This window comes from Lissotriton helveticus, chromosome 3_1, assembly GCF_964261635.1.
Source record: "Lissotriton helveticus chromosome 3_1, aLisHel1.1, whole genome shotgun sequence".
Taxonomy (NCBI): domain Eukaryota; kingdom Metazoa; phylum Chordata; class Amphibia; order Caudata; family Salamandridae; genus Lissotriton; species Lissotriton helveticus.
The window spans coordinates 133,078,832-133,095,421 of record NC_136061.1 but is presented as its reverse complement, the minus strand read 5'-3'; the positions used below and the strand labels follow the sequence as shown (position 1 = coordinate 133,095,421).

At 42.8% G+C, this 16,590-nt stretch overlaps 1 protein-coding gene across 1 annotated transcript in view; it reads left to right on the top strand.

The window, feature by feature from the left end:
• Positions 1–11,763, top strand: part of SBDS (SBDS ribosome maturation factor) — an 86,405-nt gene extending 74,642 nt beyond the window's left edge. The window contains exons 4-5 of the mRNA XM_078679400.1: positions 1,598–1,762; positions 9,069–11,763. Of these exons, the coding sequence (XP_078535526.1) occupies positions 1,598–1,762; positions 9,069–9,197 (294 nt within the window). The 3' untranslated portion in view covers positions 9,198–11,763. The remainder of the gene's footprint in view (positions 1–1,597; positions 1,763–9,068) is intronic.
• Positions 11,764–16,590: the final 4,827 nt, after the last annotated feature.

Below are 16,590 nucleotides of genomic sequence, written 5' to 3'. Positions count from 1 at the left end.
AAAAATCCAACATACACAGTTCAAGAATATGGTTGCATAAGAGTTCTTAATCTTAGCGATAACTTTATCCACAGTTGTGTCACATTTTAGCCACAGTACCTTTGTTAGCGATAAAAAGTTCCAAGCACAGAAGCTGTAGCGGTGAAAATCAAGCGATGCGTTGCTCCTGAGACCCTGGGGAGGCGTTAGCGACAGCCCCGCTGCAGCAGCGGGCGTGTTGCGACGAATCCAGTCTGTATGGGGAGGAAGGCCACTTGTATGGATTCCGGTGCGTAGGTTCTGTAGTAAGTTTTCTCCCGCAAAGGCACGATGCGACGATTTTCGGGTGTTGCGACGATCTCCGGGGCGACGATGCGCGGTCCAGCGGCGATCTTTCTCTCGCAGCTCCTCGTTGCGGTGGCTCTGCGACGATTCTCGCAGCGACGTGATGCGATGGTTTCACCCAGCAGCAGCAGGCTCTGCGACGATGTTCGCAGCGGCGGAAATCTTCCCGCTAACGGAGGATACGGCGTCTGGGCAGCGCGGCAGGCGCTGCGACGATCTTGATCTTCGTAGCGGCGGGAATTTTCACGCTCGGCCGGGTTTGCGATAGATTTCTGTAGCACAGTCTTTAAAGGCGTGATTTCCAGCTCCCCTCCACAGGTACAACTTCCAGAGGCGCCACACATGGGCCAAGCACTCCAGGAAGGACAGATCTCTCTCCGCAGAGCTCAAGGAAGCTGGGGGTGAAGTCCTTTTGTTCCTGGGACTTCAAAAACAGGGAGCCAGCTCTTCTCAGGCCCTTGGAGATTCCTTCCTGTATTCGGCTGTTTGCCAGGTGCCATTTTCACCCGTTGCGGCTCCCGTTGATGTTGCAACTCTTACTTGTACTTGCCATTATTAGGTTGTTTTTAGGCTCCCTTCGTTGGCTGAGCTAAATTGTATTCAACATAACTTGTTTTCCTTCGTGGTAACACTTAAGACTAGGGACGGTACCATTGAGGGTTTGATTCACAAAAGGCCTCCGCATAGCAGTTTCTCATTGCGGAGGTCCCGCCACGAGTGTGGCCCCCAAATGCCCCCCTACCCCCTCACTACGGCGGAGTAAATCGGGCCTTCAGTATTTGTATAGATTACACGTCAAACTGATTTGTCTTTATGCTTAAATATAGGTGTACTCATTGTAGAATTCTATAGCTCTCTTCACTACCAAAGACAGATGACCGGCGGAGTTTACACACCAAGATTATAAACTAACTCCAGGTTTCAAGTGGAAGCACTTAGAAGTCGGATCGACTTGAAAAAGTAGTAGAAAGACATTAATTCAATTTACCACTTCACTGGAAAAGAGAAAAAAAGACAACGTTTAGCAGTTGGAAGAAGAAGAAATGTTCCACTGACCGTGTTAATGGCGGTAGTACTGTAAGCAAAGCAGTGCTTTAATACCAGACAAATGTCCGCCTCCCCCACGGACATAGACAGCCTGCCTTGCCCAATTATGCTTCCTTGCTGCATTTTCCTGCCTTTCTTTCAATGTATAGGTGGCCATTTTGGCTACCAAAAAGTGAAATCTGATCTCTGAGTCCGATGGATAATATCTCTGCTTCTTTCTCCGCAGGCTTTGGAAGTGATCAGGCAGTTGAAAGAGACCATGAAGATCGAGCGGGCTCACATGAGGCTGCGTTTCATCCTCCCCGCCAAAGACGGGAAGAGGCTGAAAGAAAAGCTGAAACCACTCATTGCGGTCCTGGAGAGCGAGGATTTCGATCAAGAGCTAGAAATTGTAAGTCTATTTTCGAAATTAGGATCTCTGATCACCTGAAAAACTGACATGTCTGTGCAAAAATTAAAACGAGAACACTGTATAATTGGCGGTGTTACAAACAAGAACAGATTAGCACACTCAATGTAACCCACGTGATACAGGCAACAATATAAATGTACGGCGGGGGCCCAAACTACAAATCCGCTCAGGTATGTTTCCTTGTTACATGTTTCAGCATTGTGTGAACCTTCCTCAGGGTGGTATCACTGCAAAATGTTGGTGTTAGTGGGAATGTGATGCATCATATTTAATGAGCTTTATTGAACACATAAAGTTTATAAAACTTCAGCCTAAATATAACAAGTTAGATGTAGTCAACATACAAATTAGAAATGTACAATAAAACCTAGTAGAAAGCTGTTACCATTTTAGGAATCATATAGGAATGGGAAGGGGGAGAGAGAGAAGAAAGAGGAAAAAAAATATATACTTTGCATAATTGCAATAATCAAATAACAATAACACTCTATAAAACAAGATTGGTATAATTAGCAAATTTGTATCTGAATAATACTCTACCAAATGTTAAAAAAGAGAAAAGAGGACAAAGAAGAAGAAATCATGGAGGTTGAACATTTTCAGAAAGATTACGGGAAACTTTAGTAATTGAAATCATATTCAAATAAATAGTTAACGGCAACCAAAATACATCTCTATTTACATGTGGGTTGCAATGGGGGACAAAAGCAATATCCAATCTATGATAGTGGCATACAGTATTCCACCAAGACTTAGTTGAGAGTTTGTTTGAACACTTCCAGTTCATTGTACTCTGTTGAAATGCTAAGGCTAACTTCAGATCAAACAACCCTTTTTCATGAGATAATACGCTTAGGGATTCCGATAAGCTTCCCATAAAGAGAGGAGCATTTGATCTTGGAATATGTATCTTAAAAATAGTTAAAAGGCGAGACCAAATTTGTAGCCAAAAAGAAGCTACTGAGGGTCATGAAAATAGGAGATGTGATAGGTCGGCCGAGGGATAATCACCAGACCAACAATTCTTATTATTAGTGTGTGCAAAATTAGCTTTAGATATGGGAGTGAAATACAATTATCCGAATATATCGAGTCACACAGACTGCTAGATGACACCCAGTTCGGTTTCCGGAAATATCATGGGACCGAGACGGCCCTCATTAAAGCATCTGATGATGTCAGATCAATAAGAGATCAGGGCGGGACAGCAGTCTTGGTATTGCTGGACCTTTCGGCGGCTTTCGACACGGTCGACCACAGTATTTTGGTCGACCGTGTCGAAAAGATGGGCATCTCCTCTACGGCAAGAAATCTCCTCGCCTCCTTTCTGCTTGATAGAACTCAGGCTGTCACTCTTGGACCTTATCAATCTGCCAAGTTGACACAGCCGTGTGGGGTACCTCAAGGCTCATCCCTGAGTCCGACACTATTTAATATCTATGTGTCGGACCTTGCCAATGTCATCAAGGCACATAGGATGAGCCTAACCTCCTACGCGGATGATACACAACTGGTTATGGCCATAAAAGGTGACGGAGGGGAGGTTGCCCAACGCTTTCAAAAAGGATTGATAGGGATAGGAGAGTGGATGGCCGTAAATTGCCTGAAACTCAACTCAGAAAAAACTGAGGTGATGATTTTCGGACAACTTTCACCGGACTGGCCCTCCTCTTGGTGGCCCCAAACGTTTGGTGCCCCTCCTAAACCAGTGACTAAAGTCAGAAATTTGGGAGTTATTTTTGACGACCGTCTAAATTTCATGGATCATGCAAACAAAGTGGCTTCCACAGCCCACTACAAACTGCGCATGATTCGGAAAATAAGCCCTTACCTCCCAACGACTGCTATTAAAACACTGGTGAGTTCTTTGGTCTTTTCATCACTGGACTATTGTAACGGGCTCTTCCTAAATACCCAAGTCAGAGTCATAAAAAAAATGCAGACGATACAAAATGCGGCAGCTCGCATGCTCTTTGGTATCCCAAAGTTTGCACCTATATCAGACGCAATTACAAGACTCCACTGGTTGACGATTCAGAATAGAATCAGATTCAAATCACAGTGTATAGTGTATAAGGCACTTAATAGGCAAGGCCCGCAATTCTTAACAGACCAGTTGTGTCCATACCAACCATCTCGTCATCTTCGATCCTCCAACAGTAACCAATTGGCGGTTCCTCGCACTAAGACAGTCGCCTGGGGAGATCGCCGATTTGTGGTAGCAGCCTCCAAACTGTGGAACACTCTGCCGCAGGACATAAGAATATGTCCCACTTTGCTTCAATTTCGTAAGAAATTGAAAACATGGTTGTTCACTAAATAAGTTTCTTTTTATGGGGCATATGGTTAGAGCATTGATTTTAAGCATTACCTGTAGTTTGCAAATTAATCAGCGCCAAGACACCTTCGGGTATATGTTGCGCTTTATAAATGTCAATAAATAAATAAATAAACAATCTATGATATAGAAAAAAAATAGATTGAGTGGTGGATGCAGATCTCGAAATTCTTAACGATCTAGCCCAGATCTTGTTTCATGTATCAGTGCTCAACTCGCAGTCCAAATCTGTCTTCCAAGCGAGTTCCATCTTAGTCTTAGAACGCTCCAGATCAGTGGAGTATAAGAATTTGGAGATTAAGGAAGCTTTTGGAAGTCACAACATGATTTTAAGAAGTGGATCTTGTGATGCCAAGGAATCTTCGGAAGGAAGGGAACAGGACACACTCAGAATCGCTTACATAAATATAGAAAATGTGTACAAAAACGAGCGAGGACATTTATAAGTGTCTTGAAATTGAGGAAAAGAACAAGGAGATATGCCGTCAAACATGTCTGTAATTCAGATAATACCTTTAGTTCTCCATGAAGACCAAAACAGAGGTCTGTTATTCATGGTAATGAGACGGTTATACCAAAGAGGAGAGTGTAGTAAAGTATTTCTGTATATTAGTTTTGGTTGGTAGTGAAGTCTTAACAGCGATCAAGTGTCTTTAAACAGTGGAAAAGAAGTGGGAATAGAATGTGATGCATTTTAATAGATTTTTTGTTGCGCATATTCCAGGATACACTTTCATACTGATGCCTTCTCATACATGTCAATAAGCATATTTTCAGGTCATCAGCTGATTTTTAAGATGTGATAAAATGTGTTTCTTTCTCTCTCTAAGTATTTATTACCGATATTCCTTTCTATTTTCACATCTTTTCTTAAAACTATGTGCCGCCGTCATTTTCCATGTATGTATATGCTTTGGCCTTGCAGTCTATTGTCCGAGGCTTCTTTTGTTGTTGCCTGAATGGTACATTATTGAATAATAATAATAATACCAGCATTTGTAAAGCGAGCAGCTACCTCGGGCGAGGTGTCCCGGCACTGGGGGCTGTCAGGAAGATTAAGCGAGCTATTGCCCAGAGTCACAAGGTGCTGGGCTAAACTGGCGCCGGGGATCGAACCTAAGCCGCCAGGGTCCAGAGTCAGCCACCCTGGCTGCTGCACCACCCCTCTAACACAACTGAAGCACCAGAAGAAATTACACTCCGTTTGTCAGCTCTGCAGGATCTTTGGTCCACCTGGGCTTCAAAGAAAGCTTTGTAGTGAGCAGTGCTGGAAGTGGAAAACAATAACTGCTGGAGCTCTAAAAGGGGGACACTCCTGAGGTGGGATCAAAGGGGGTAGAGTCAGGCAAGGAAGAGTCAGAAGGAATGCATCCAGTGGTAGGCACCCTAATATCTGCAAGGACATCTTTCAGAAGTAAAACTAAAATTTGAAAAGCTCCAACCTTCCCATTAAAATTTCGATTTTTACATATGTTTTGTTTGTGAATTATATAAAATAGTTTATAATTTGTGTATTTGTTTGATGTATACTTGGGGGTTTTTTTATCATAAAAATTGCTTACGCTCCAGTAGTGATTGAGTCGGGGGTCCACTTAAGTCAAAAGGTTAGGAGCCGCAGTCCTAGATTGTACCAGAGGTGGATAGATCAGCTGGCCAGATGTGCCACAATTGTTCATCAAAAGAGCTGGTGGGTGGTGCCCATGTCGGAGATCTAGGAGCAGTGTTATAGTGAGAGCATCACTTGTAGGAGAGAGAAACCCCGCCACCTCCACGACCTTGCCATCTTTCGAGTCTGTGCGAAGGAGAGCCACTCGATTCAACGGTTTGCAGCCAGTTCATCACTCAAGCAGCACAGGGGGTTCATGCACCAGGAGCTAGGGGATTTGCAGTTTGGTAGTGGTGATACAATGTCAAGCCGGTGCAGTGAGATAGAGGCTGAGGAGCTCTGCACTCCTCCACCCTGCTCAGATGCCTCTCATCAAGTGACAAACAAGTTTTATGCTTTTGTGGAATAATCAGTTAAACATTGTCAACATCATTTGAGGAAGCAAATAGATACACATGGAAAAAGAGTGCCAACATATTCTCTGCCAAGCTGCTGGTCGTCTTATATGAAAAGATCTATGTTTTTAATGATCCTTGGTTCAGGGCTGAATATGCTTAATGCCTACTTGGGGGAATGTCTACTCTGCTTCAGTAACTGTATATTACTAGTTTGAACATTTGCCTTAAAATCCTTATTTCACAACTCCACTGTATTTAGGCTGATGAGGACATCAGGAAGTTGTCCAAAAAATTAGATGGCCATATTTTACTAGGTTGATAAGAGACATTGCTATTTTTGATACATAATTTTATCATACCTTTTTCAGCTGTCAGGTTCAGCTGCCTCTCTCCTTTGTATGCGTATTGGAGATAAACTACTGGTTACATTTTGAAATTTTCTGTGCTACATTTAACCTGTTTTTTAATATTCCAGTGGGTTGTTGGGAGCAAGGTTCGCTGGGGTTTGTGACATTTCAATATGTTTTGTGAGTGTGTATGGGTCCTAGTGGCAGTGCATGATTGGCCTCGTTTTATGAACACCCGGGTTGGATTACATGTATGTTGTCCCTGGCGCCATGATTCTACTAGGAGTGACCACGCACTTTGTAAATAAATTATTGTGAGTAGATGGGAAGAAAGAGAAGCTGCACGTACGGTTCTGGGATTTCTATGAGAAGGGATGGTGGATGGTACTCGTGGGGGTAGAGGCGGTGCTTGCTGTCTTTATTTTAATATTAGCATGTCCCTTGCTCTATGAACACCAGTAAGGTTAGAAGGGAGCACATGTGTTGGTGCCATTAGAGAAAAAAAAAGCTTACTTGGAGATCTTTCTATTGGCACAGCTTGGGCTTGGTATGTTACATATTTTGTTATTCCACATTTTCTAGAGTTATTTTCTAAATAATACTGAAATCAGTAACTTTCCGATGTATATAAGGAGATGGAAGATCCAAAAGGGTGCCTGCTATCAGTAGATGACATACTCTCTAGAGGTCTTTTTATCTTGGTGAACTCACAGGGCCCCAATCCTTCGGCTCCAAATTCTTACCAACGTTCTTTGCTCATCATCATGCTGTAATCATATGGGATCATATGGGACAACAATTGCAATGTAGTGCTTTACCCTATGGTTGATAAAACAAATGGTTGACCAGGACTCTGCCTTCTCCCTACCTTTATCTCCCCTCTGCCCATGAATGCCTCCGTCGTGGTTCTTGAATTGAACAAATGGTTTATGTCCCCAGGAATGCAGAGGTCAGTCCCAATTTGCTCAGCACTACCAAATTTGGAACATGGGGCCACTTGCTTCCTACTCTTTTGAGCTAGTGAGACTCATGCAATGAGCCTGGCATCAGATAGTACGCAGAATAAAACTAGTTCAGCTATTTTCACTAGAGGTGCTATTTGGCTGCGTAAGCTTCCACGTTTGATCACCATCATGGTGAATTGAATTAGGATGACTATAAAGAAACCTTCACTGAATTCCCACTGACGTTCAAGCTCCCCCCCACCATGATTGTGTATCTTTAGGACCATGAATAAGACCAAAGTACCTAAAGTGAAAACCAGACAACAACACTATGTAGAATGTAAAATTGCTTGTTAAATCAGACTTCATGATGGGATGTGGCGTCAAATAAGGGCAATAATAATTGCACAATGTGTGCTTAAGAGGCCAAAATATGCCGAAGCTGGTTTTGAGTTGCTTGTGTTTCTGTTCAGAGGGAGCCTCACCTGGCATTTTGGGCGGACAGTCCTTGTTGGAGCAGAATCACGACTGATTTCCACATGGTTGGTTCCTGTCTTAGGTGGCAAGGTGGACTGGAGAACGATAGACTGGAATGCGGCCCAGATTGATTTATAGGGTCCGAGATTAATTCAAGCATTCCTTCCATCTCTTTTTTGTGTACCTCAGACCGGACATGAATTGTAGCCTTTCACTTCCAGAGCCTGGTATAGTCACTCTTGCTGTAATTGAAGCCCTGGCAAAGCATGAGTTCTTGTGTAATCAAAGCATGGTAGTATCAGATCTCTTAAGTCATGAGTGCATTGCTGTACATTGCATCCTTGCAAGACCCCAAATGGGACTAAGGAATGTTTTACAAGAAAAGTAGATTTCTGTACCAACTCGTTCCATGGACCAGTAAATGTTAACACCTGTCACACTGCGTCCACCATTTTGGGCGTTTTAATACCTCATTGCTATTGGTAAAGTTATTCAAAATAGTGGTTTTCAAAGTGATCTTGGTATTACTATTAAATCTCACTTGTTCGTAGACTCAGTGTGGCCTGGTTCCATAGATTGTATTTGGGAAACAAAAGTGTAATGGCTGCTCTGAAGTACTAGAATGTGTGCCTGGGATTTAACCAGATCTATTTACGCTGACACCTACAAACTTCTTGTATGTATGTATGTATTGGTAGTTGTATAGCGCAAACCAAGCTAGGAAGCAACGAAGTGCTATACCTTACATAGGGGTGGGAGGCAATCTACAACATCGTGTACATTAAATAGAGATTACACAAATACAAATCACACTTTTTAGACGCAAGTAGATTAAGTTGTTTGCCCAGAATCACATGATTTTGATCAAGCCTGGAATTCGAACCTGGGCCCCCAGGTTCCAAGGGTGGCAACTCTAACCACTAGGCCACATCTTCTCCCTTCCTCAGGTACTCTTTCAAGATATGCTTGTCTGACCCTAATGTTAGTGTTATATCTGTTACGGAATGCATGCACTTTCACTTTAGAGGATATCTCTGCGCTGTAAGGATATGTTTAATAACAAAATAACACATGTCTTCAGAATGTGAACTGTGTCTAGGTGCCTTATTGCCATTCTGCATCGTTATAATAATCTTGATTTATCTGACTTTGCTTTTTTGACCAACCCTCAATAGGTCTGCCTGGTGGATCCTGGTTGCTTCAGAGAAATTGATGAGCTGATACGATGCGAGACCAAAGGAAAAGGCACCTTGGAAGTGCTAAACTTGAAAGATGTGGAAGAAGGCGATGAGAAACTTGAATAACTCTACCTAAATAATTGAGTTCTTAATGCTATAAAACATCAAATGTGTGTGTGTAGCTACTTTTCTGCATTCTGTTCTTGCATATCCCCAAAATAGTGGATTTCTAAAAAATACAGTTCCCTAAAGGATGTGTGTTTGAATCCTTATCAAGGAATGATTGTAAAGGTGGAATGTTTATATTCAAGATGAGTGATGGTTTGCACAAACTGTAAAAATGTAAATATAGTGGTGGACTCCAAATGTTAAAGTGCCTGTACATAATATTATGTTTACTTATTTAACTATTAACCTAAGATTTAGTGCAGGCTTTCTACCACTTTCAAAATCTCACATGCCTTTTTCTGATTCCCTCATCCTTGGAAAATAGACCTGTTAAGAATATAGCAGTGGTTTTAATTAAAAAAAATTAAGGTAATGGCAGACTTGCATAGAAAAGATAATGATGCTTTTAAAACACATTTTTCTTGGATGTCTTATTGAAGAACTGAGTTTGCCAGTTAGTCATTCAACAGTGTGTCACTTGGCAAATGTATGTTTTGGGCCACATTATTTACATATTGGCAGAATTAAACCATGAATTTGGATTCCCTCAGTGCTGTTCTACTTGCAGTATTTGTAGTTACAATTTACCCCCCACCCCCTTTAAACCTCAGACTTTGTTTTTATTTTGAACCCAACAGTGATTTGCTGGTTTTGGCAAAGAGCATAAGGGTTTCCACTACGTATCATTTTTTGGGAATTTTTTGCCTGGCCATGTTGGTCCATGTGGGTACATCCTTTGAGGAAACAAAAGCTTCTCAGGTTCTGAGAATTCACCGGTGAAAGGCGATGAATGCTTTTCTCCTTTCTAAAGCTGTTTATAAAATAATCTGTGGTTTGATTGCCCATCGTGCTGTAATTGGCATTCGTTCAATCTTCAGACGTCTAGATTTTGTCTTTTTCTCCTCCAATTTCTTTTAACAAATCCATTGCATATGCATCCTTACTGGTGCATTGAGAATTATAGCAACATTGAGATGGCTCACGGAGTACTTCCTGTCGTGAAGAATTATTTTCTGGTTTCTAGTAAAAATGAGTTTAAGATAATTTTGTTAAAACGTCCTACAAATGGAGATGCCCACGTTCTCTGCAAATCTGCTGGTAAGCCATCAGTCTTCAGATCCGGTTCTTTTATTGTATCGGCCCTGTCAAAGCCCACAGTCTGCCCACCTCTGCTCATTCTACTGGGAACTCACATGAGACCTCTGCATTGATACCACCAACTCGCTCTCTGGGTTTGTGGAATACACATCCATGCCTTTCCTAGGAGAGGAAACACCTTTCTCCGTGGAATCAGTCTGCATTCCATTAAAGCCAAAGCAGTAGCTTCATGTTTCAAAAAATATTTTTTATTGAAAATAAAGAATCGCATTACAGGTCAGAACATAATGTGTCAAAGGTTGATCAAATCTGCATTTTTTTAAGAGAACAGTGCAATCCTCACTTGCAACATTAAACTAATCCACTACAAGGTAAGAGTACTAGTTGCAACTTTAAAAACGACAGCAAAATATTTTCTCTATTTCACCTAAAGAGTCAGTGTTATTGCAGAGTGAAAAACTCAATGAAATGCTTCCTTAATAAATAAACCCCTAAAGGCAAGGTTGATAAAAGAAAATACATAAAAGTGACAATATATTTCTTTATCGATCCAGAACTCAAATACATTAAAATAAAAAGCAAAAAAGGGAAAAATTAAGATATGTTAAATATTTAAATGCCAGTTGGCAAAAACGGAGACATGGAAGGCCAACGAATGACCAAACACAAACATTTACAGGTTGTTTTATTCAGTTTTAACTCCGCAGGTCAGCCATCTTTCTTTCCACTTGCAAGTTCTGCATAATTCTGAGCGGGACCTCCTTTCATCAAATCCTACCCCTAGCAGAAGAAAAGTATCTATCTTTAGTCCTGCAGTTGACCAAAAAACAATATGAACAACAGTGCTTTTCAAAAACCCTTCTCCACTTCCTGTTTTTAGACCTGAAAACAGCAAAACGCTGTATAAAAAGCAACAACAACTGAGGAAATTCATGCATTTTAAAACATACTTATTAACATTGTTTTATGCTAATATATGTTAGGTAGCAATTATGTCAGTATTTGTGCATTTGTTGTTTTGTCAAAGCTATTGAGGCTTTATACCAATTTAGCAGACTGGTGTGTATATCCATTTTATTATGTGCATCCTAGATTGCCCAACAAACCAGTGACCTGAAAATGCTAGATTTTATGAAAAAGCCCAACTCCATAATAATTTGTTTGAAATCTGCTCAAACGTTCATATGTTAATAGACCTTGGTACAGCTCAGTGAATGTTTGTAGTTTCTGTTACCTTTTTTTGTCCGACTTAAATAGCACTGATCAAACTTGAGGTAAGTTACTATGTTGCACTGCACAGTATTTAATGGGGAGTGGCCTGGATTGCATTTAAAAATTTCAGAACTGTAGACGTTGTCCAGTTGTATTGTAATATAGCAGTTCTGAACTCATATAATTATTTTTATTAAAATACTCATCACAAAAACATACCGTCTTGTTGAATGTTTTAATATTTCAAAAGTATGGCACGTTTTAAGTATTCTTGCATGCATCAAATAGTCTGGTGTGGCTTTATTAACAAAACAAGCATTGGCAACACCTAAACGAGCTATTGACTTTGTCAGTGTTTTTATCCATGTTGCACAGCAGTGCTGGCTGTGTCATATTACTTTTTTTGTCGCCGCTGTCTGCATCTTGGATGGAGGGCTTGCTACAGGGAGGGTGTGAGGCAAATATGGAGTTATAATGTGGCCATCGGTGTCCACCTCAATTGTTTTTGGTTTGTTTGTTATGGTGGGTTGAAGTAACGTTGCCAACAGAAGGAGGGCAGTAAAGGGTAAGCAACAACATGGACAACAAGTTGGGGCAAGCAACAACACAGACAGCAGTGGGGCAAGGAATAACATGGACAGCAACAACACTGAGTGCGTTTTTGTATTGGGAGGCCATGAAGCTTCTTTAGGTGTGGGGAGATGTGGGTGCGACAAAGTAGGTTGAGGATCAGTTGTGCTGCGTTTGGGATGGTTTGGAGGCTGTTCAGGAGCGGTTTGATTCTTGCGTGAAGTGCGTTGTTGTAGTCCAGTCTGCTGGTAATCAGAGCTCGTGTGACTGTTTTTGTTGTATTTTCTGGTACCGACGTAACAATTTTTTGCAGCACCCTTCGGATGTGGAAACAGGATGATGTCACTGTGTTTTCTTGGGCTTTCATGTCGAGCTTGTCATTTAGGATGATTCCTAAGTTTCTGGTGTGGATAGGTGTGTAGCCGAGGTTTGCCAGCTACCAGGTAAAGTTCCATGCCGAGGTTTTCCTTTTGAAGATCACCACTTCGGTTTTGTCTGAGATGAGCTTGTGGCAGTTGGACTTCATCCAGGTGGTGAAGTTGTTTTTTGCCGCAGTGGAACTTGTCTGACAGGGGGCGTATCAGTTGGGTGTTGTCAGCTTAGGACATCTTGATGCCATGTAATCTCATGAGGTCGGTAGTGGAGTCATGTAGATGTTGAATTTGTTCTGACTGAGAGATGATCCTTGGGGCACTCCGCAGGTGAGGTTCTTGGCTTCCGACGTTTAGGGTGGCATACTGACTTTTTGGATTCTTTCTGCGAGGAAGGAGTAGATCCAATTGAGGCTGGGTCCTTGGATGCCTATTCCATGTAGTCTTCTGATCAGCATGGAGTGAGAGACTGTCAAAGACCACTGAGAGGTCAAGTAGGATGAGGGCCTCTATTTCTCCTTGTCGTGGATCATCCTGATGTCAGTAGCGACGATGAAGGCAGTCCTGGTGTTGTGATCAGGCCTGAAGCCTGATTGCGTGGTGTCTAGGAGTTGACTCGCATCGAGTTAGTAGGCAAGTTGCTTGTTGATGGCTTTCTCCATGACCTTTTCTGGGTAGGATAGTAAGGAAAAATCGCTCTTTTTTTTTTGCTATTTGGGTGGAGTGTGGTGTAATTGTGTTTAGAAGTGCATTGGCTGCTATGTGTTCCCAGGTCTCCGCAAACGTCGCTCTGGTGATGGTGTTCAGAATACAGGTGAGTCCTACGCTGAATGGAGAGGTGCTTTAGTTGTAGATGTGTTGGGGGCTAGAGTAGGTGGATGGTCCCCATGATTTTTGTTGTTTCGTCCATGGTGATTGTTTCCCATGTAGTCCGGTTTAAGTCAAGGTAATTTTTAGATAAGCTGGATGGTGAGGCTGCAGGGGTTTGGTTGAGGGTTGAAATTGTTGTAGATGGCTTTGATCATGTTGCTGGAAAATTTGGAGATGTTATCACTTGGGGCTCGATTACGAGTTGACAGAGTGAGAGCGGTTTGCCATGCCACCGCCCGCACCCACACTACCAATTAGGGACGCCACCCACCAGATTACGAGTGACATGGTGGTGGCGTCATGTGGTCCTGCGTTGGTGCAGTAAAAAGGCTCAAATGTGAACTAAGCAATGGTAAGCAATTGGCAGCATTAAGATGCTGCACAGCAGCGGAACCGCCACTGCACGTTTCAGTATGGCATAGACTGTAAAGTCCATGCCGTGCTGGAACTTGGGGTGCATCCACACAGGGGTGCTCCCATGCATGCACCAACATACATGTGGTAAGGGAGGGGGGCCCTGTAGGGCCCCCTTTGTTTCCTGACCGCCAGCAGTTTTATGGAGTAAGAACCTCCATGAGACCTCTGGCAGTCAGGAAAGTCGTAATATGCATGGCTGTCTTGCGTTCGCCTCTCAGATAATACAGCTCCCACACGATGGCTCAACACTCGGCAAAGCAAAAGACTTTAACACAAAACAAACAACACCTTTAGAAAAGGGTTTTATTTTACAAAATGCAAGGACTCTCTCTTTTAGAATAAGGCTTGAGGTTTTATTTTACACAATGCTCTCTAACAGATTTCACAGATGCCAAATGCAGAACAGTACGTTTATTTGTTAATAAACAGATTTAATACTAAAAATATGAGAGAGAGAAAATAATAACATCAACAACATACTTGGTAAGTGTATCAGTTAAGTAATACCATGAACAAAGAAGGAGCAAATAATATGAGAAAAGACTCACTTTGGAGGTGCACCTCAACTCACACATCACAAAGAAAACACCTCAAATAATCAGAGCCACTGGCCAAACATCACAATAGCAATAACCAAAACTCAATACTTCACCTGTTGCAAACACTGCATCTTAGTTCACTCCTGACTGGGGGAATTAAACAGCCTGAGTTCAGAGCCTCAGCATCCAGGGTTCCATGCTCCAAAGTAGACGCGTCCGTCCCTGTTCGGATTCCAAACTCCTGGTTTCTAAGTCAACCACCCTCAGCTTTATAATCTCAAAACACACTAGAAGGTTCGGGAGAGACTGCCCCGCACGCCAGAAGAATCTTACCAGAACTGGCCTGCTTCCAAGCAAGCATTCCCATGGCAAGTAGGAGTTCCCACGTCCCCTTCTCCAAATCTCGGTACCTTAAACAATCTCTCACAAAAACATTCCTTGAACGTGATTAACCCAAACAACTTGCAAGCGTTGAAGCAAGGCAGTGTCCGAATTCATGAGGCCATTTCAAAGCCAAGAGTAAGAACTTCATAATTCTCATCAATGTACAACATAATGCACAATTGTGCACAACTGCTTATAGATTCACATAATTCATCTCTATAGCATCACATACTTCATCTCTCAATGTACAACACCAAGCATGTGTGCATCACTGCCCACAGCACTGCACTTCGAGACCAAAAAGTACATTCCACCACTCTCTCTCCTTCTCATGCTTTCAAATGCACATCCCCAACCTTCTGTTCTTGGCAAGGCTGTCCTACTCCATGACAGCTCCCACTGAAAGACTACAAGATTACAAGTAATAAACTTTTAAGAGAAACGGGCATATGCAGGACTTTGTACATTAAGGCTAGGATAAAATAACACACTAAAGTCAATTAAAATAAGGGTGTCAGACCACAAGAGTGCCTCTAGCACTACAGTGGCTGTGCCGCTTGTGAGCCCCTGTCGTATCACCGCCAGGGAATGCGCTTCCCTGGTGGTTGCGGCAGTTCGACCACTAAGGTTGTAATAAGGTAGTCAGACCGCCGATGCAGCGGTGACTTGACCACGGCGCCACCATGAGTTTGGCAGTCCATGGACCGCCAAACTCTTAATCAGGCCCATAGTTCTTTCAAGGTGGTGGAAGCTGGGGTGAGGAAGTCTTTTGATGATGGTGAAGATTTCTCTACAGCTATTGGAGCTGTTATCTGTGCACTCTACTAGGACTTTTTTCCTTGTTTCTCTGATCCACTGGTGGCAGCTTTTGAGTGCTGCTTTGTAAGTGTCCATGTCAGATTCTCTGGGGTAGGTTCTCCGTCTTCCCAGTTTGCAATGTTGTTTGGTTGAATGGAGTTCCTCAGTGTACCACCTAGCCTGGTTCCAGGTTCTTTTTTGGTTGTTGTGTTTTTGGGTGCCAGTGAAATGACGCTCTCTGTGATCTGCTCGTTGAGATGTTTGATGATGCTATTTAGGTCAGCCTTGGCATTGGGCTGCTTCATGTTGGGCTGGTTAGGTCGCTGGTGGGATTGGGGTGGTGTGGGACCAGTTAGACTCCAAGATGCTGCTCCTATTGTGTCTGTTGCAAAAAACACAGTTGATGGACAGAATGTAGAACAATGTCATACATTCACCCCAGTACAAGGATCTGGGCCTAAATCCATCGTTTTTTTGCACTCCACACCACCCTGGGTTAGACACTGGCTATATGCAAATCAGCTCTGACCCTGTGCCTCATGGGAACAGTCCAGTCCGAACTACCAAGCCATGTCTTTCCCAGACCGGAATCAAGCATCCAAGGACCGGTTTCTGGCTATCAGCCTTCATCAGCCTGGATAGCTTGACTCCAGTGGTGTGGAGAGCCTGGGACTCACGGTCGGTTTTTTTGCACTCCACACCACCCTGGGTTAGACACTGGCTATATGCAATCCTATTGTGTCTGGCCAGGCTGGTGATTTTGTGTTGTTTTTTTGGCAAGGGATGTTGATTTTGAAGTGGAGGATGGCCTGATCGAATCAGGTGAGAGGGGTGGTTGCGATGATTTTGATGTCATTGATATGGGGTGCCTTAACAAGAAGCAACCCAGCTGCAAAAGCACATGCAGTGGAGGAGCAGAAGTACTTTGGCCGTGCCCCAGAGGTCCCAAACACAAGAAAGGGAAGTGAAGCCGGCACGTGCTGACCAAAGAAAAGTAAGTAAATGAGTGATGAAGCCAACCCATGGTAAGCAATTGGCAGGCACTAAGCCCACTGTAAGCTGAAAAAATGTCTCACAAGCGACAATACTTGC